This window comes from Mirounga leonina, unplaced genomic scaffold (assembly GCF_011800145.1).
Source record: "Mirounga leonina isolate KUSES-001 unplaced genomic scaffold, KU_Mleo_1.0 Mir_125, whole genome shotgun sequence".
In the NCBI taxonomy this organism is placed as follows: Eukaryota; Metazoa; Chordata; class Mammalia; order Carnivora; family Phocidae; genus Mirounga; species Mirounga leonina.
Window position 1 is genome coordinate 27,574,483 of NW_023270305.1, and position 19,626 is coordinate 27,594,108.

The 19,626-nt window shown below is 53.1% G+C and overlaps 1 protein-coding gene across 1 annotated transcript; it reads left to right on the forward strand.

Annotated features, from left to right (window-relative positions):
* The first annotated feature begins 4,672 nt into the window (after positions 1 to 4,672).
* Positions 4,673 to 17,968, forward strand: ASTL (astacin like metalloendopeptidase). Its single transcript, XM_035000538.1, has 9 exons — positions 4,673 to 4,718; positions 5,383 to 5,508; positions 7,475 to 7,536; positions 8,831 to 8,921; positions 9,397 to 9,514; positions 10,239 to 10,420; positions 12,701 to 12,782; positions 12,872 to 13,026; positions 17,472 to 17,968. Exons 1-9 carry the CDS (start codon positions 4,673 to 4,675, stop codon positions 17,966 to 17,968), a joined length of 1,359 nt encoding a protein of 452 aa, XP_034856429.1.
* The last annotated feature ends 1,658 nt before the right edge of the window (positions 17,969 to 19,626 follow it).

Sequence of the window (19,626 nt, forward strand, 5' to 3'; positions counted from 1 at the left end):
AAAGCAACGTCTCAAGCGTCTGGTCTCAAGTCAGTGCCTGGGAAAATGCTCACAAGCCGTTTCCTCATCAGACCTCCCCTTTCCTTGGGCGGCAGTGCCTGAGGCGTGGAAGGGAGAAGGTGCTCGTGTGAGCTCCCCCGTAGGAGGGGCCCTCCCGGCCCTAGCCGCCCTGTGTCGGTGTCCTAGCCCGGGCGGCCTTCCGTCTCCAGAGCTGAAAGAGGTGGTTTCTGGGAGGCTGTCTCCAAACCTCATTCCTATTACTGGCTTTGGGCCCTGTGGGGAGAAGCCTATGTCCATGGCTCAGACCCCACTTCCTTTTTGGAACACGGATGGATATGTACGTGTGTGCACCTGGGTACGTGGCTGTTCCCGCGGCTGTTCCCGCGGCTTTGGGTGTCTGGTGTCCTCAGCTTGCACACACCTGCGTGTCACGCGTGCCTGAAGGTATCTGTGCATGTGCCCGTGTGGGGGGCTCTTCCAGTGGCCGAGCGGGCGTGTGCTAGGCCAGGTCTCCTTTTCCCCACAGTAGGGCAACACAGCCTCTCCCCTCTCCTCTCGCATCCCCAGGCAGGGCCTCCAGGCCTCGGGATGCCCGTTTGTGCTGGGGCTCATGGCAGCCTCTGTTCCAGAGTTCCTTCTTGTCCCCAGAAGCCATGTGGCCTCGTGTCCGGTGCAGAGAACACGTCACCAGGGATGGGCTTAGTTGCTCTTTACACCCACCCATCTAGCATGTCTTGATTGAATATTGGTTACTTGCCTGGCTCGGGACTATGCCGTCCGGGGGTGGGGGGCGTGAGTCACAGGCCCAGCCGCAGCCAGAGTGGAGGGGTGCACGCGGAGGCTGCCGGAAACAGGCACTGTGATTTGCCTGGGAGCAGGGGTGCGGAGGCCCTTGAGGTCAGCTCTTGGACAGCTCCCCCCGCTTCATGCAGCCTCCGCTCCTGGCCACTGGGAGCCTCGCCTGGCTAACTCTTCGTCCTTCCAAACTCAGCTCAAGGGTCCCCCCTGCAGAATGCTGGCTCTTCCTCATGGCATTCTGCCTGCCTGGCAGGGTACGCCTCAGGGGTGGAGTTTGATGGCTAGGAGGCCAGTTTTGCTCCCTGTATTTCAGTTCCCTTGTCTGTAAAATGGGGTTTTGTCACTAGCCCCTGCCAGTTAGCATGGTATGGAGAATGGCGGGAGTCAATCCATTTAAGAGGCTTAGCCAAGCACCTACACATAGTAGGTGCTCAGGAAATGCTAGCTACTGAATGCCCGTGAGGAGAAGGTTCTCAGGTGTGTAGCTGTGCGTCTCAACCATGCTCCTGAGGGCAGGGCCTGTGGTCTGCTCTGCCCTCGGTGCCAGGAATCTGGCACAGGTCGGCATTCATTCCAACAGGCCTGGTGAAGGACGAGCAGCCTGCCCCGTGCCTTGTTCCCTCTGCTGTCTGGGGGTGGGTGAGGCGCTCCCTGGTCGGAACTGAGCAGAGCTGGGCTTGCGATCAAGGCTTTCTTAGGCTCTGAGTGGGCTTCCGTTTGGACCTGCCAACAACACTTAGCTTGGGGTAGGAGTGGAGGGCAGCTGGGGCTCTGAGTCACGGGGGCCTTCCCAGCACACGGTCCTACCTCACAAACAGCAGGACTGGTGGCTGAGGCCCCTGCCCATCCCACCCTCAGCCCTACCCCATCCCTTCCACCCACCCTCCCTGTCCAGCTTCCCCTACCTGTGTTTTTAAGTTTGTTTCTTTTTTTTGAGAGAGAGAGTGTGCAAGTGGGGGGAGGGGCAGAGGGAGAGAGAGAATCTCAAGCAGAGTCCACGTGCAGCCCCACGCCAGGCTCACTCTCACCACCCCGAGATCATAACCTGGGCTGAAATAGAGCCCATTGCTTAACCAACTGAGCCACCCAGGTGCCCCTTTCTGTCTCTCTCCTTCCTTCTTATTTATTTCTTTAAAAATTTTAAATTGTGGGGCGCCTGGGTGACTCAGTTTGTTGAGGAGCCCGCTCTTGATTTTGACTCAAGTCATGATCTCAGGGTCCTGGGATGAGCCCTGAGTTGGGCTCCGTGCTCAGCAGGGGGTCTGCTTGAGGATTCTCTCTCTGCGCCCCTCCCCACCCCCCACCCCTACTCACGCTCTCTCTCTAAAATAAATAAATCTTTTAAATAAATTTAAATCATGGTTAAAAATATACAGCAAATCCCTCCTTATCCAAGGTTTTGCTTTCTGTGGTTTTAGTTGCCCGTGGTCAACCGTGGTCTGGAAGCAGATGATCCTCCTTCTGATGTATTGCTGGAAGGTCAATAGTAGCCTAACGCTCTGTCACAGTGTCGACATCAAGCACCTCGTTTCATCTCATCACGTAGGCATTTTATCTCACATCCTCACAAGACGGGCAAGTTCAGTACAATCAGGTATTTTGAGAGAGAGAGAGAGACCCTATTCACATAACTTTAATTACAGCATTTATTAGTTGTTAATCTCTTACTGTGCCTAACTTGTAAATTAAATGTTCTCATAGATATTATGTATAGGAAAAAATAGGGTTTGGTATCAACCACAGTTTCAGGCATCCACTGGGCGTCCTGGGATGTATTCCATGTGGATAAGGGGGGACTACTGTATAACATAAAATTTACCATCTTTACTATTTGTTTTAAGTAGTCTCCACGCCCAGCATGCAGCCCAACACAGGGCTTGAACTCATGACCCTGAGATCAAGACCTGAGCTAAGACCATGAGTCGGACACTGAACTGACTGAGCCACCCAGGTGCCCCATCATCTTGACTATTTTTTTTTTAAACTTTTTTTTTTTTTAAGATTTTATTTATTTGCGAGAGAGAGAATGAGAGACAGAGAGCATGAGAGGGAGGAGGGTCAGAGGGAGAAGCAGACTCCCTGCTGAGCAGGGAGCCCGATGCAGGACTCGATCCTGGGACTCCAGGATCATGACCTGAGCCGAAGGCAGTCGCTTAACCAACTGAGCCACCCAGGCGCCCCATCTTTACTATTTTTAAGTGTACAGTAATGTTCAGCATATTCAAGATCTCCAGAACTTTTCCATTTCGCAGAACTGCAACTCTGTGCCCATTAAACAACAGCTCCCTATATCCCCTTTCCCCTAGGCCCTGGCAACCACCATTCTACTTCCTGTTTCTGAATCTGACTATGTACCTCCTATAAGTGGAATCATACAGTATTTGCCCTGTTGTGAAGGGCTTATTTTGCTTCGCATAATGTCCTCAAGTCAAACTGCATTTCTTTTTCTTTTTTTTAAGATTTTATTTATTTATTTGACGGAGAGAGACAAAGCGAGAGAAGGAACACAAGCAGGGGGAGTGGGAGAGGGAGAAGCAGGCTTCCCGCTGAGCAGGGAGCCCGATGCGGGGCTCGATCCCAGGACCCCGGGATCATGACCTGAGCCGAAGGCAGACGCTTAACGACTGAGCCACGCAGGCGCCCCTCAAACTGCATTTCTTAACTAAGAATCTGTTTCTCTATCCAAGCAGGGTGATTATTAGGATGATTTTAGCCAGCTCTCATCAGATGTGGCCAGTCCATGCATGTTTACATACACTAATATCCGGCCTGGGCGGCAGGGGCATCTGTCTGTTCTCCCCGTGGTTCCGACTGGTATCTTTTGAGAGATGTTGGATTCCAGGCATGGCAGGATGCTGAGAAGCACGTGTGGACAGTGGCTGGTGACCTTGCCTCAGCTCTGTCACTTCCCTTCACTGGGCATTGGTGGGGGAGGTCCCCAAATCCTTCACCTCCAGGATTTAAATCCAGGTGGGCCCCCTGGTGACCAAGCTCTGAGAATGGGCCTCTTGAGAGGCCCAGGAGCATAGAAGAGGAGGAATACGGGTAAGGAGCTTTAGTTTCTGGATCTGTGAAATGGGGATAAATGCCGATTTTGCACGGCTGTTGTGGGGATGACAGGAGCAGTGTCCATGCAAGAGTCCAGGTATCCAAAAGCTCCCCCATCTACACGGCAGGCTTCTCTGGGGTGCTGGTTACGCCGGGTGTTCAGTGTGTAAACTTTTCCGGATCCCTGCACTTGTGATTGTCCACTTTCCTCTATGTATATAAACACATAAAAATTAGTGACCTTTTCCTTCTTCCACAGATAGGCTGGGGGTGCCTCAGGGTCTCGGGCAGCTTTTCCCAGGTGTGAGCACAGGGCAGGGCGTGGCAGGAAAGGGGTCTTCCCCTGTTGGAGAACGAGGTCCCCTGCCCACTCCCCCCTCCCCACCCCCCCGCCCACCTTAGCACCCTTCTGTGATGTTTCCCTGCCCCCTGGTGGTGAGAGGGGACCTCAGAAGAGGCACACTCCCCAGTGGTACCCTCCCTCCCTGCAGGGTGCTTGGTGCCTGGCTTCTCACCTTTCCCCCCACTTCAGCCAGGCTGAGAAGGATTTGACCGGGGTCCTGAAGGCTCCGGCCTGGGCTGGGGGGGTGGGGGCGGGGAGCACAGGTGGGAGCGGGCAGGGCTGCAGGTGGCGTTGATGGAGGCGGGGCTGCAAGTGAGGTTGGTTGGGGTGGGGCTGCAGGTGGGGGCTGGAGAAGTCGCTATTTAAGGGCTGGGTGGGGGCGGGGATTGGCGTTAGGTCTGCTATTAGGCGGGCTTGTCCTTGTGGGTGTTTGGGCTCCTGCTTGCTGTGGGGCCAGCGGGGCCCCCCACAGAGCGCGTGAACATGGGAGGCCTCTGGCCGTGGGTGCTTGGTCTACTCTCCATGCCAGGTAAGTGGGCTGCCTCGCCCTTCTCTTCTCCTCCAGCCACAGAGTGCGGGTAGAGGCAAGAAGGGTGTGGCCAGAGCCTGCAGGGATCCGAGCTGATCTGAATAGCTCAGAAAACGGGCTCTCCAGGGATGCTCCCAGAAACCCGTTCCGAGGGGTGCCAAGGGAAGGCCTCCTGAAGACCCTGAACGCAGAGGGCCTGCCTGGCAGGACGTAGCAGGTGCGGCACTCCAGACGTCCCTGTTCTGCTTGCGTGCCAGGCTTGCCCAGTCTGAGTCCATTTTCCAGAGGTCTGGGCTGAGAAGGGAGGCATGGGGCAGGGTCCAGGCTAGCCCGCACTGCCTTCAGTGTGGGTGTCTGAGGTCTGTCCCCGCCTCTCTTCTGCTCCCTCCCCAGATACTCAGAGCAGATACTCAGATACAGATACTCAGAGCCCAGTGTTGGTCCCCTTAAAGGAGCTCCTTCCTCAAGGTTGTCTAGCTATTGTCACCAGCTGGGACTGAGGGAAGGCCAGGAGGTCTTCCAGGACTACTTTCTGGAGGCCTGCTTTCCGTGAAGGGCCTGGCTCTGGCTGTCTGACCCCCTACCCCCCACTCCCATGTGCTATTGTCCTCTCTCACCAATGAGGGCGCTTCGGGCATCATGGGTATGCACCTGTCTGGGCCAGGTTTGATCCTAGGAGCGCCCTCAGCCTGCAGCTCCCCCGAAGCCTGTGGAACCAGCTTCTCAGAGGGCCTCAACCCTGAGGAGACCCAGACGTCCTGGGACAAGGACATCCCTGCGATTAACCAAGGTGAGGGCATGGCGTCGTCTTGTGGGGTAGAGGGGCTCTGAAGTGGTCCATGTGCTGTGGTGAAGACCATGCTGAACACGCAGCCGAGCAGAACGAGCTGAATAGGTGCCAGCTCACTGGGCTCTGGATGAGCAGCAGTTCCTAGTTCTATGGGTAACTTTTTAAAAAGTCTCTATTTCTGTATCTTCTCTACTGGATTGTCATTTTATAAGAAGATAGAAAAGCATAGGTTTTTAAAAAATGGCCTCATAAAAGTACGGGTCTTTGGGGTGCTCCAGCTAGTGTTGAGCGAAGTCATTAGTGGGGGTTTGAGATGGCAGCCACCTGGGGCAGGATGGTCTGCAGGTGTGAGGGCGTGCGCTGGGGGGCAAAGCCAAAGCCGCATGAGGCCTCACGCCTCCCTGTCTGGGGATCTCCGCTGAAGAAAGAACATAGAGATAGCCCAGGGTGCAGCTGCTGGGGGGAAAAAAAAGTCTGGATTTTGGAGGTTGGAGCTGAAGTGTTTGGGGAACAGGGTGACTGCCTGGGGGGATGAGAACCTCCCAGTGACCGCGTGCTCATGCTCCTCTTTCCTGGGAGCCCCAGCATGGTTGAGCGGGAGCAGGGCCGTGTGCCACCTTTCGGTGACTGGTCCGGAGGGAGCTAGAACCTAGAATCTGAGGCTTCCCCGGGATTGATTTTTTTTTTTTTTTTTCAGTTGCCATAGAGGCTACTTAGCCAGGGCTGCTGGAGGCCCACTGGCTACCTGAGATGCCCTTTACTGGGAAGGACACGCCATCCCCAGCTGCCGGGAATGTTGGCTGCTAAGATCTCACAGCTGAAGGCCCTTGGCCAGGGATGGCTGGGAAGCTACTCCCTCCCCTGCCCAGGGCGGCCCACAGTGACTCGTAGGGGCCATGGGGCAGCCCCCTGCCTCAGTGTGGGACAAGTGTGTGGTGTCGGTTGGGGTCCAGAGCTCCTGTGGGGTCAGGTTGAGGCTGCGCTCCAGCAGAGCCTGGGTCTTCCCCAGTGCCCCCTCAATAAATCACTTGCAGGTGCCTCCCCAGCTCAGGCTCTGCGTCTAGGGAACCCAACCTAATGTGCCTCAGGGCCAGACCCTCTTCCAGGACTCCTCGTAGGGCTGACCTCTTGGTAAGGAGGCTGGGCAGAACGGCTGCCTGCCCTGGCAGAAACCGAGGCTGGAGAGGGAAGCAGAGACAGGCTCACCGGAGCCAGACACCTTCCTTCTATGGTGGTGCGAGCTGGAATTGGGCACTTGTCACTGCGAGGGCCCTGACTATCACACAGATGGGGGATGAGGAAGGACAGGAGAGCCCAGGGCATGTTGGAGTGTGGCCGGGGTAGCTTCCCAGCCATCCCTGGCCAAGGGCCTTCAGCTGTGAGACCTTAGCAGCCAACATTCCCGGCAGCTGGGGATGGCGTGTCCTTCCCAGTAAAGGGCATCTCAGGTAGCCAGTGGGCCTTCCGCAGCCCTGGCTAAGTAACCTCTATGGCAGCTAAAAAAAAAATCCCGGGGAAGCCTCAGATTCTAGGTTCTAGCTCCCTCCGGACCAGTCACAGTCACCGAAAGGTGGCACATGGCCCTGCTCCCACTCAGGCGTGCTGGGGCTCACAGGAAAGAGTGTGGCCTGGGTTGGAGAGGGGGATGACATAGGGGACAGCTGAAGAAATGGCTGCTCCTGATTAGCAGAGAGGAAGGAGTTGGGCCTGGATTTGCGTGGGCTGGGGGAGCCATGGACTGTGTTCTAACAAGGGAGAGATGTGATTGGGCTGAGATCCATCATGCATGTTTGTAGACTAGAGACTCAGAGGGACTGTGTGACTTGCCTGAGGTCACACAGCCTCAGGGTCCAGGGAAGCTCCACCTTCAGAGTCAGGAAGGCCAGACTCTGGGGTGGCTGCTGGGCCTGTCCCTAGAGTCTGGATTCTGGGTGGAGGGTCATCCACATCCCTCCCTTCTTCCCAGGGCTCATCCCAGAGGAAACCCCGGAGAGCAGCTTCCTCCTGGAGGGGGACATCCTTCGGCCAGTGAGTGTGAGCATGTACACACATGGGTGTGAATAACTTCACAGATAGCGTTAGAGGCTTTTGAGCTCAGCCTCCGGTGTCATGGGGGCGTGATACGTGAGGGATCCAAAATCTGTTGCTCATAGCTTGATAGATACCCTTTCTTGCTAAAGTCACAGTGAATGCTCTAGTAGGAATCAGCCAGACTGAATGGGAGGGAGGGTAACCTCTGCGGTGGTAACAGCAGTCAGCCTGGGAGGCCTTCCTGAAGGAGGGGGTTTGAGCCTTCAAGGTCCATCTTGGTGCTCTGCCCAGGGGAGGTGCTCTGCCCAGGGGAGGTGCTCTGCCCAGGGGAGGTGCTCAGAAAGTACTGGAATGAAGGAAGAGATGAGCACAGAACAGCAGAGGGGCTGGTGGGGCTGTAGGGAAGTGGTGGTGGGGAACCCCAGGGGTGGTAGCCATGGTCTGGACCCCATCCTGGTAGGAAGGGAGGGGTGGAGTCAGAAAAGGAGAAGGCTGGGTGGGAACTGGGGTGACTTGCTGGGGAGAAGAGGATGCTCGGTGTTCAGGAGAGCAAGGCCATCTTCTTAGGGACTGGGTGGTAGAGGTGTCCTGAGCAGGACAGTGACCTGGTGAGAGCAAGACGGTTTTGCTGGTTGGAGGCTGCCTACCATTCGTGCAACATGAGGCTGGGCTGCAGAGCCAAAGGCTGGGGCTGGTGGGTGGGGCGAGGCCCCTGTTCCTGGTCACCCAGTGAGGACAGGGGGGAAGCGCGAATCCAGTAAAACCTGTGGTAGCCAGTGGGGCAGGACCGGCCAGGGTGCCATGGAGCCTATGCCTCGCAGGGTTTTGGTTGGCACAAGAGTGGAAAAAGGAGTTGCTAAGGCCAGGGAAGTTGCTTTAACATCAGCCTGAGAAAGACCCTGCCTCATCTTTCTGTGGACGTTCAGGGATGCTCGGCTGACTGCTGGGTTTCAGGAAGGACGGGGCTGTGGCTGGAGCTCAGCCTTTCTAAATGGGGCCACCCTGGGGAGCTGGCACTCCTCATCAGCCTCCTCAGGAACAAGTGTCAGGTTTTGTTCCGCTTGACGGAATAGGTTACAGTTCTGTTCTGTAGGACAAAGGGTCGTGTTGTATATCGTAACTCACCTAGCAGGCCCCCAGATGTCCCACCCCTCTGTCCCTATCGTCCTATGCCTGCGTCCTGCTTCTCCCGTCTTTCGGGTTCTTGGGGCCTGAGACACGGCACCTCTGGGGGCAAGAAGCTTGGCTGACCTGGGTCCCCAGCGGTCCCTGAACTGCCCTCTCTCCTCAGAGTCCCTTCCGGCTGTTCTCAGCGAGCAGCAACAAGTGGCCTAAGAATGGGGGGTTTGTGGAGGTCCCCTTCCTGCTCTCCAGCAAGTACGGTGAGTGAGCGTGTGCACTCCGTCCTGAGAGCTGTGGGCCTCCCTGTGGCCTCAGCCTTATGCCCTGTGTAGCCTGGGCTCTGCTGGGGTTCTTCCCTCTGCCTCTACTGCCTTCCCTCTTCCCTACTGCCTCACCACCAAAGAACCCTTCCCCGAGAAGCCTTTGTTCCTGAGGGCCTCGGGAGCTGGGAGGGCTAAAAGCCCGGAAGAGCTGATAGGGGTACATAGAAGGACTGTCTGCTCCATTTCAAGGCCGACTGGCCCAGAGGACAGGGACCTACCCAAGGTTGCACAGCCAGGGCCTGTCTGGGACCCAGCTTCCCCTCCCCGCGACACTCAGGCTGCCCTTTCTTGACCTTTCCATTTTGGAAGAGTGCTTGGAAGCTCCGTTCCCACCCTGCATGCAGACTTGCGAGGGGTCACGAGGGCTCTGGGGTCTCTGCTGGAGGTTCAGCCGAGGTGTCGCCTCCCCCAGATAAACGCAGCCGCGAGGTCCTCCTGAAGGCATTTGCCGAATTTGAGCGCCTCACGTGCATCAGGTTTGTCGCCTACCAGGGCCAGAGGGACTTCATTTCCATCATTCCCATGTCTGGGTACGTGCTCCTGGGGGTGTCCGTGTGTCCATTGGTGGGGGGGCTTCCTCCGCGTTCTTCGGAGTTCAGCCGGGACTTAACCAAGACCTCGTCTAAAACCTGTCTCGAGGCCTGGCTTCCCAGGTCCAAAGCCGCCCTGCCCACTGAGTGGTTTGCTGGATGGGAGCTGGACCTACAGATACTCAGGGCGGAAGGTGGAGAAGGAGGGGCAGGAGGTGCTTGACTCTCCTCACAAAACCTTGCTCTGCGGAGACTTCATGGTCTGGGGAACGGGTGTGGCTTCTGTGGGGCTCACCTGGCCTCCGATCCAGGTTCCACAGTGTAGGAATCCCCCGACACCGGGCAAGAGCCTCTGAAATGGGGATGCTGGAGGTACCCCCTTCCTAGCTTGTTGGGGACTGAAGATCATGTGTGAAAGCATTGACTCGGGGACCCCTGCATGGGGACGTTCACTCCATGAGCTGCTTCCATTATCGGTGCTCCTCTCCATCCCTCAGTCCTCCTTGTACCCCAGGCTGGGAATGGGAATTCAGTGTACCCATTTCACAGGTGGCCAGGCAGTGAAGGGACTTGGGAACAGCAAGCCTGGGACTAGAATCTAGGATGGGGACTACCTGTTGGTGCTCATTCATCCCAGGACCTGGGAGAGGAAGGGGAAGGGGGCCTGGGTCTGCTCTGGATCTCTGGGCTGGTACCTACCCAGTACTCTCTCCTGGCCCTGCAGATGTTTCTCCAGTGTGGGACGCAGTGGAGGGATGCAGGTGGTGTCCCTGGCACCTACCTGTCTCCGGAAAGGCCCAGGCATTGTCCTGCATGAGCTCATGCATGTGCTGGGCTTCTGGCATGAGCACTCACGGGCTGATCGGGACCGCTATATTCGTATCCACTGGAATGAGGTCCTCCCAGGTAAGCCAAGTCGCGCACAGCACAGGCCAGGCCTGGGGGTCCTGGCGTGAGAAGCCAATGGCCAGGGCCGGAGTTGCCTGCCACTTAGAAGAGCTTATCCATCTTCCCCACCATCTGCCTGTCTACCGTGGGGAAGGTGGGGGCTCCTGGTTCTCTTTGAGACCGGGAGGTGGTCCCAATACTACTGCTCTGGGCTCCCAGCCTTCCATCTGCCTGCCCGTACTCCTGCCTGAGCTAGGGCATCACTATTTGCTTTGTGTCTCCTTTTTTTCTCATGAACACAGCCAGGTACCTGAGGATGGACCCTTGTTCATGGTGTCCTTCCTGTGCCAGACACTGCTGGGTGGGGTTGGGGCAGGGGGCTGTGTTCCAGGTGCACGGGTGGAGCCGAGACCGAAGCCCTGGAAGTAGTGGGCTGTGCGTGCCAAGTGTCTGATGCAGGAGGCTGAGGACAGCCTGCAGGGGCTCAGTCCTTGTGAGCTGGGTACCAATGGGCATGTGGGACAAAGGAAGCCCAGGGAGACCATGTCCCAAAAGGTGGCAGTGGTAGAGCCGAGGCTGTTCCTCCGAGAAGGAGCTGTGTGCTGGGTGTGGGGCTGGGTGCTGGGCATCTGATCTCAGGAATGGTGGGATCCCTCGCTTGTGGTGGGGGGGGGCACACAGCTTGAGTCAGGAGGTGAGAAGAGGAGAGGCCACTGCTTCATGAGGGATGGAAGTGGGGCAGATACATGATCAGGAATTTGGTCTGGGGGAATGTGGGGGTAAGGGGAAGTGTTGGAAGGCTTCCTGTAAGCAGAGAGCTTCTGGTGGGAGCACTTCCACTGCTGTTGTGGGGTGAGCCAGGTAAAATGGGTGGGGGAGGGTACTCAAGAGACCAGCATGCACGGAGCCCCAGAGAAAGGGTGCCGTGGGAGGGGGGCACTTAGGTAGCACCTTATAATGAGACAAGGGATGGAGTTTGAGATCTGAGATTAGCCTAAGGAAGGGGGTGATGATAGTGACTATACCCTGAAAATAGAGCCTTTAATCCTTCCAAGTGCTCATGGAATACTTGGGAAAACTTACCATATGATAGAAAAACTTCAGATTTGAAAATGTTAATTTAAATGTTTTGATCATGATATAAAAATAACAAAACCCAAAACTTCTACTTAGAAATTAAAGTTTAAAAAACAACGATAATAATCCTTTCTTTTAGCTCCAGGGTTAAAGAATTGCAGGAATTCTTAGAAAAACAAAAACCCAACACACTAGAACTGATGGTTCTCAGCTAAAGCAATGCTCAGGGAAAATGTGTAGACTTAAATACTTCTATCAATAAAAATAGAAAAAATTAAGCATTTCAATCCAAATTAAGAAAAAGGAAAGCAGGAGGGAATTAATGAAGTTAAAGACAGGAATTAATGAATTAAAAAACCAACAGCACTCAAACTCAAGTGGTTTTCTTAAGTAATTTTTCCCATTAAGAATGAAGAAAAATGAGAATATATTTGTATTATGTATAGAACAAACTGCTAAGATATACAAACTAATGACAGTAATGAACTGGGGATGGGGAGGCAGGACCTTAGAAGGGGGATGGAGTGGGAGGCTTATTATACATCTCAACATTTTTTGACTTTTGAACCAGATGAATATATTGTCTGTTCAAAACTGTTTTAATATCTTAAGGGTTTTTAAAAGGAAGAAGAACTCTGTAGAGGCAGGTATGGCAGTGACGGGGAAAAGTGGGTGTTCTGGCCAGTGGGAAAATGCTGGACTCAAACCTGGGGGGTGGGTGCGCCAGCCCAAGGCAGAAAGAACAAGGTGGCTTGCTGCTGGGGAATGGGAGTTCAACAGCAGCTGATAGGCTAGTGGGTCTCTAAAGCGGGGTTGAAGGGTAGGTACTCCATCTCTTGGGTAAGGGTGTTGAAGACACGGAGTGGTATGCGACTCCGTGGAAAAGTGTAGGTTCTACAGAGATAGTTGCATCGGGTGAGCTTGAGCAGGGCTAGAAGTGGAGGGCACTCTTTAGGAAGTCATGAGGTCCCTGTGCTTCCACATCAGCTAGTGCAGGTCTGGACCCCTCCTGGGGAGGGGAGGAGTAGGCAGAGAAGGCACTAAGGAGGTGGGGACCAGGGACTGGTGGTGGGGGGCACATCTGGCTATAGTTTTGGATCCTTCAGCTCACATAGGTTACAAGTGGCTGGAAGGCCCCTATCACCCGACCCCTCACTCCCCCACCCTCTTTCCCATCACCAAGTTTTGTGGTTGTTCCCCGCCCCGCCCCGCCCCCCCCAGGCTTTGAAATCAACTTCATCAAATCTCGGAGCAGCAACATGCTGATGCCCTATGACTACTCATCAGTGATGCACTATGGGAGGTGAGGACCCCCTTTCCTTTCTCCCTTCTTCACTGCCCCTCCAGCCCCCATTGTGATCTGGACTCAGGTCCCCACTTGCTGGGTTTCAGGTTTGCCTTCAGCCGCCGTGGGCTGCCCACCATCACACCGATCTGGGCTCCCAGTGTTCACATTGGCCAGCGATGGAACCTGAGCACCTCGGACATCACACGGGTCCTCAGGCTCTATGACTGCAGCCCAAGTGGCCAAGGCCCCCGTGGGGGAGGTAAGTGACAGGGGGCAGAGTGATCTGAGGAATCTGGAGCAGGTTTCTATGTTGAGGGTGGTGTCCATGAGGGTGAAGTGGTAGGACTGAGGTTGCAGGGGTGAGCAGGGCGAAATCATCAAGGGTTTACCACAAGAGATGTAGAAAAAGCACTTGAAAATTCTCACTTATGATTAAAAACTTAGTAAACAGGAATAGAGGTCACTTTCTTAACCTTAACATGGGTATCTACCAAAAACCCAGAGCAAAAATCATGTTTAATGTAAAAGCACTAAAATCAGGACCAAAACATGTTTTTCCACTATTGTCTCATCTGTTCAATGCTGTAGTGAAGATCTTGGGCATTGCAGTACAGCAAGAGAAATAATGAAAACTCTGAGGATTGGGAAGGAGGCAAAAACTGTCACTACTCATAGATGACGATTATCTACACTGAAAGCAACAAAACCTATTAAATTATTGGAAGCAATTAGAATTTTATCTTATTCTTTAAAGATTTATTTTGGGAGGAGGGGCAGAAGGGGAGAGAATCTCAGGCGGACTTCCCCCTGAGCCTGAGGTGGGGCTCAATACCATGACCCTGAGATCATGACCTGAGCCGAAACCAAGAATGGGATGCTTAATTGACTGAGCCACCTAGGTGCCCCAGCAATAAGAATTTTAAAAGATGTATAGAAATTTCTATATTGATTATATCAGTAGTTGGAAAATGTAATTTTAAAAAACCCATTATAATAGCAATAATAAGGTCCCAAGGAATCAGTCTGACAGAAGTTCTATAAAAAGTTCTATGGAAAATTAACCTTTATTAAAATCATTAAAGATTCTTAAATACATAGAGAGATGTATCCTGTTCATTAATAGGAAGACAATGTAAAAATGCCAATTCTGATCTATAGATTCCATCAGTTCCCACTAAAAATCCCAAGAAGCTTTTTGGCAATCTTGACAAGGTGATTCTAAAACTTAAATAAAAATACAAGGGTTGGGACACCTGGGTGGCCCAGTTGGTTAAGCGTCTGCCTTCGGCTCAGGTCATGATCCCAGAGTCTTGGGATCGAGCCCTACATTGGTCTCCTTGCTCAGCGGGGAGCCTGCATCTCCCTCCGCCTGCCGCTTCCCCTGCTTGTGCTCACTCACTCTTTCTGACTAATAAAATCTTTAAAAAAATTATTAAAAAGAAACAAAACACAAAAGGCAAACAATAGCCAAGATACTCTTGAAGAAAACTAAAATGGTGGGACTTGCCCTAGCAGATATCAAGATATATAGTTTAAAAATATATTTATAGAAATGTATACCATACAAAATACATACATGAAATGTATGTATATAAAATGTCTAAATGCATAGAACTAGTGCAAGGATAGACAATTGCCCATTGAAACAGAATGGAGAGTCCATAAATGAATTCTACTCAGAAGTGGAGCCTTGATAAAGGGGCATTGCTGATCATTAGGGAAAGAATAGACTAGTCATTAAATGGCTCTAAGATAACTAGTTATCTATTAAAAATTCCCATCTCATGCACAAATACATCTCAGATATATACAAGACTTACATATAAATAGAAAATACTTTAGGAAAAAAAATAGTAAAATCCTTCATGACCTTGGGATAAGTAAGGATTTCTTTAATAAGACACAAAGCAAACCATAAGACTGGAAAGATTCACAAATCCAACTACATTAATAACTATTATGTAATTATTATAGTATAACTACTAATCAAAAGGCAAAGTGAAAATACAAATTACAAATCAGAAGACAACTTTTGTAACACATAACTAATTGTACCCAAAATACATATTATATAGTTAATATAATATAATATACATAATAAGAAAAAGCTGGAAGTACAAAGTAGAAAAACAGGCAAGAGACCTAATAAGCATCTCACGGGAGAAACCAAATGAGAAGTAAACACAAGACACTCAACCTCCTTCACTTGTATGTGAGTGCCCCTAACCCCAGTTCTAGATGACTGCCAATCTACATTCTGTCTCTCTAGGTTTGCCTATTCTGGAAATTTCATGTAAATGGAATCCTACAATACATGATCTTTTGTGACTGGCTTCTTTTACTTAGCATAATGTTTTCAGGGCTCATCCATATTGTATCATGTATGAGTCCTTCATTCTTGTCAAATGACACTCCATTGTATGGATATACGACATTTTGTTCATCAGTTGAAAAAGATTTGGGTTATTTGTACTTTTTGGCTATTATGATTAATGCTACTATGGATGTTTGTATATAAGATTTTATGCAAATGTAGGTCTTTTCCTTTGGATATATACTTAGGAATAGATTCCTGGGTCCTATGGTAACTCCAGATTTAAATGCTATGTTTTCCAAATTGGCTGCATCATTTTTCACTCCTACGAGCAGTGTGTGAAGGTTCAAATTTCTCCATGTCCTTGCCAACACTTGCTATTATCTACTCTTCAGATTATATCCATCCTAAGTGGGTATGAAGTGGTATCTCATTGTCGTTTTGATTTGCATTTCCCTAATGATATCTTTATATGCTTATTGGTCATCTATATATCCTCTTTGAGAAATGTGTTTAAATCCTTTTGCCGGTTTTTCATTTGGGTTGTCTTTCTATTGCTGAGTTGTAAGAGTTCTTTGTGTATTCTAGATACATGTCCCTTATCATACTTGTAATTTGGAAATATTTTCTCACGTTCTATAGGTTGATGGTGTCCTTTGAATACAAACATTTTTAATTTCGATGGGGGTCTAACTTCTCTATCCTTTAACCGTGCTTTTGGTGTCCTATCTAAGTAGCCTTTGCCTAATCCAAGGTCATGAAGATTTAATCCTAAGTCTTCTGCATGTGACTATCCAGTTCTAGCACCATTTCTTAGGCTATTCTTTCCTATACATAATATCCAATATTACATGCTTTTTTTTTTTTTAAGTTAAAAAGAATAGATGATGTGGCAAGAGCTTTGTGGGTGGGTATTCCAGAGGTTGGACTACTATGAGGAATGGAACTGGGAGGTGGTTGGAAGGGGCTGTGGGTCAAGAGGAGGTTAATCATGATGGTAGACATTCAAGCATGTTTGGATGCTGAAATGACCCAATGGAGACGGGAAAAAGGGTGGATTTAGAGAGCAGAAGGAATAATATCTAGAACATTTGGGTAGGAGCTGCCCTTGGTGGATAGGTCTCTGAGAATGTCTGAGATTCCTTGGACCTAATAAGGAAGACAGGAGCAGACCTAACTTTGCATGTGGATCTTGATGTGCAGATGCATGGGCTTCTGAGGGCTTTGGTCACAAAGCATGACAGGTCACTAGCCTAGATGTTGGGGAGAAGGGGATGAATGTGCGGGGAAAGGTGCGACGCTGCTGACTAGGTGGCAGAAGAACTGGCTGGAGACACCCCATAGGGCTGTGGGTGGTGCTGGGGCAGCTGGTGGCCAGGTGGAGGCGCAGCGTAGGTTGGCAACTTGGTTCTCCAGGACTGGGATTTTGTGGGCGGATGTGACAGGGGAAGGTGCTTGAGGAGTACTTGCAGTGAGGGCTGTGGAGCCCAAGTCGGGTGCGGAGAGTGGTCTGGAAGCGGGGAGGTGGTAGAGCAGGAAGACCTTGGGGTCCATGTGCTCGGTGGAGCTGAAGAGTTGTGATATTTAAACAAGTGAGCTTCGAAGTATAGGAGTGGGCAGCCGGGAATGGAGACTTCTGCAGTGGTGGTTTCTGGTACTGCCCACGTCTGGGGGAGCGAGCTGTGAGGTCAATGCGACCAGGAGGGAGAAGAGCCGCTGGTTGAAGCAGATCAGCCCTGATATGGTCAGTGTCTGTTGATGGAAGATTGGGCTCATTGTGAAGTGTTCGGTGCATGGGCAGGTGTGACGGGTGAGAGGCAGCACCGAGGGGATGGAGGGGCCTGGCCAGATATAACTTGGGCTTAAGAGGAGTTTTATAAAACTCTAGGGCCATGGTCCAGGAGTGGCCGTGAAGAGCGAGGAGGCCCTGTCCTGCTGAGTGCATGTGCCTGACCGTGATGGAGGTGGTTACAAGTGCAGGAGAAATTTGCAGGAGACCTCAAATGTGGGGTGAGAGGCAGGGGGTCGCTCAGTACAGAGGGCCCCAGGAGGTGGTGGGACAGTGGGGGCTGCTGTACTATTAGCCCTCGGCTATCCGGTGAGTTGACCGTCCGCAGCTTGGGCTCGGGGTGGAAGGTCATGGAAGATCCCTGTGGCCTGACCTGCTGGTGGTGACTGAGACCAAGAGGGGAGGGAATGGGATGGTTCTGTGGTCCTTGTTTTTCAGTGGGAGCTGAAAATTTGGGTCTTGAAGGTGTTGAGCAGGGGTGTGGCAGGCTGTCTCCAACGAGCTGTGGATAAGACTGAAAATGGCCAGGGCGCTCTACAGCGGGGCGGTGCATCTTCCCTCTGGGATTCTGGGATGTAACCTCTTATCTTTCCTGCTTCAGGGTTCCAGCCCCCCAGCGATGGTAGGAGCCCTACTCCTGTCTCTAGACCATACCTGCAGCGGCTTCTGAAGGCATTGTTGGCAGAATCTGGGAGCCCTGACACCGGTGGCCCCAAGGCTGGAGCCTTGCATGTTGCTACAGGGCCCGGAGAGAGCCCACGTAGCTGGGAGCGCCCTGCGCCAAGGAAGTTCGCTATGGGGGCATCTGCAGGGCTGCTTCAGACCCCAGCTTCCTCCCTGAACTCCAGGCCTGGAGCAGGTGTTCCTGGTATTGCTCTAGAGACGTCCTGGCTGGCCCGAGTGCCCTCTGTACCCCCAACCACGGCTCCAGAAGCAGAAGACCAGCTAGTGCCTATCCAGGATGCTTTGGGGACCCCAGATCTGCCAGGAGCACATGTACCTGAAAGTCCTTTCAGGGGGATGCCAGGAGGTCGAGCCTGTGGCTTCTGTCCCCAAGGGGGAAGGGCATCCTCAGTGTCCAAGAGCTGGGTTGTGTAACCCCTGGCCTTCCCGGACAGTACCCGCTCTTCCAGCCCCCAAGATGGCTCCCCTGTATGAGGCCTAGGACTCTCCCTCTGTCCCTTCCTTCCCCATATGTTCTCCTGGGGACAAAGGGGACTTCTAGGTCCATTGGGGGCGGTGGGTGGGGGGGAGGCAGGCTTAGAGGCTGCTGGGAAGGGGAGAGGATACTCTCCAGGGCTCTGGAAGCCCAGGGGTCTGGAGAGGTGGGGCAGAGGCAGCTTCCAGCCCCAAAGGCCCCTGGGCATCCTCCCATGGGTGAGTCCCAGCCCCCCAGCATGCTCAGGTACTGCCGCCTCTCTCAGGCCAGGACTTGGGGAGCCTGTGGCTGGGACCCTGGGGCCGGCCTCCCATCCCTGGTGTTTGGGTGCTAGGAATATTACCCTGCAGCCTCCAGCTCCGCTCCCCAGGGGGCTTTCAGCTTGCTACCCTGCAGTGCGGGGAGGCTTCAGCGCCAGGAACGCTACCCCGGGGGTGCTGAGGAAGGGGTGGAGGCCTCCAGCACTGCACAGCGGGGAAACAGCAAGAACAGGAGGCCCTGAACGCATGACTTCAAGCTCTTCTCCACCCTGCTTTGCTGTTCCCAGGAGCCTTCCCCTCTCTCTCCCCACCAGCCAGGGACTTGGCCAGCGGAGGTCCTGGAAGATGGGAAGGGGCTAGGGAGGTGGGGGGTGGGGTGGTCAACCTGCTTTTCTTCCTTCAGCAAAGCCCTGTCCTTACCTCCTGGCTTGCTGTGTGAAGGCTTATAGGCTAGGAGCCCCCCAGTCCTGGAGAGGCACTATTCTGGTGGCCTGTTGGAAGCCCTGCTTGGAGTAGGAGGGAAGTAGGAGCCTGGGTCCGGGCCCCATGGGGCCAAGCGCCTCAGATGTTCTGGGGGAAGGCACAAATAAAATTGGGTACTTGCTCTAGGAACCAGGTACTGGGCTATGCATGAGCGCATTTAACCCTGCCGACTGACGTGGGAGGGGCCCTGGGGAGGAGAGGGACTCAGGGCAGCAGAGGGGCATGGCTGAGGGAGCAGCCCTGCAGGGCTGAGGCTTGCCGTGTTTCAGGGCTGGGGAGAGCTTGGCCTTTGCCTGCCTCCTGAGCCCAGTCAGGGGACATGAGGGCATGCTCCTGGGAGGCTGGAGCCTCTGCCCTTGGTCCATCTTGAGTCTGGGATTTTCTCAGACCGAGCAGGGGCCTGGTCTCAGGTATTAGCATCAGGGAAGGATCATGGGTTGGGGAACACAGTCCCTCTGTTTGCCCCCAGACAGGAGAGGATGATTGGCTGAGCGAGCTGAGAGTGAGTGAGGAGAGGTTCGGGCCCCGTTCCTACCGGGGGGGGGGGGGGGGGGCGTTCCTCTGGGAGATTCCCAAGCAAAGATCGAGAGCGTACATAGTACCCCCATTTATCAGAGAAAGGAGTGGGACCGCCTTACCCCTATGGGTCTCTTTAAGTAGTGGAGCCAGGCCTCTGGTGCTGGGTTGGGGTTTCTTAGTGGCCACACTAAGGGGGGGGTGAAGTGCTTTGTGCCCTGTGAGGCCCTCCTAGCTCTCAGAGGCTGCCTGTCATTAGCCTCCATTAGGATGTGGCTTTTAGATTCTCCAGAATTTGGGTTCTCTAGGTGGAGCTGGCCGAGCCTAGTGGCTCAAGG

What these genes read in the sequence shown, in the direction of transcription:
- ASTL (XM_035000538.1), top strand. Translation starts at nt 4,673, where the DNA reads ATGGGAGGCCTCTGGCCGTGGGTGCTTGGTCTACTCTCCATGCCAG. An exon ending in TCAGTGATGCACTATGGGAG is followed by an intron (nt 12,783 to 12,871) that starts GTGAGGACCCCC and finishes GCTGGGTTTCAG; the next exon opens with GTTTGCCTTCAGCCGCCGTG. An exon ending in CCAAGGCCCCCGTGGGGGAG is followed by an intron (nt 13,027 to 17,471) that starts GTAAGTGACAGG and finishes TTCCTGCTTCAG; the next exon opens with GGTTCCAGCCCCCCAGCGAT.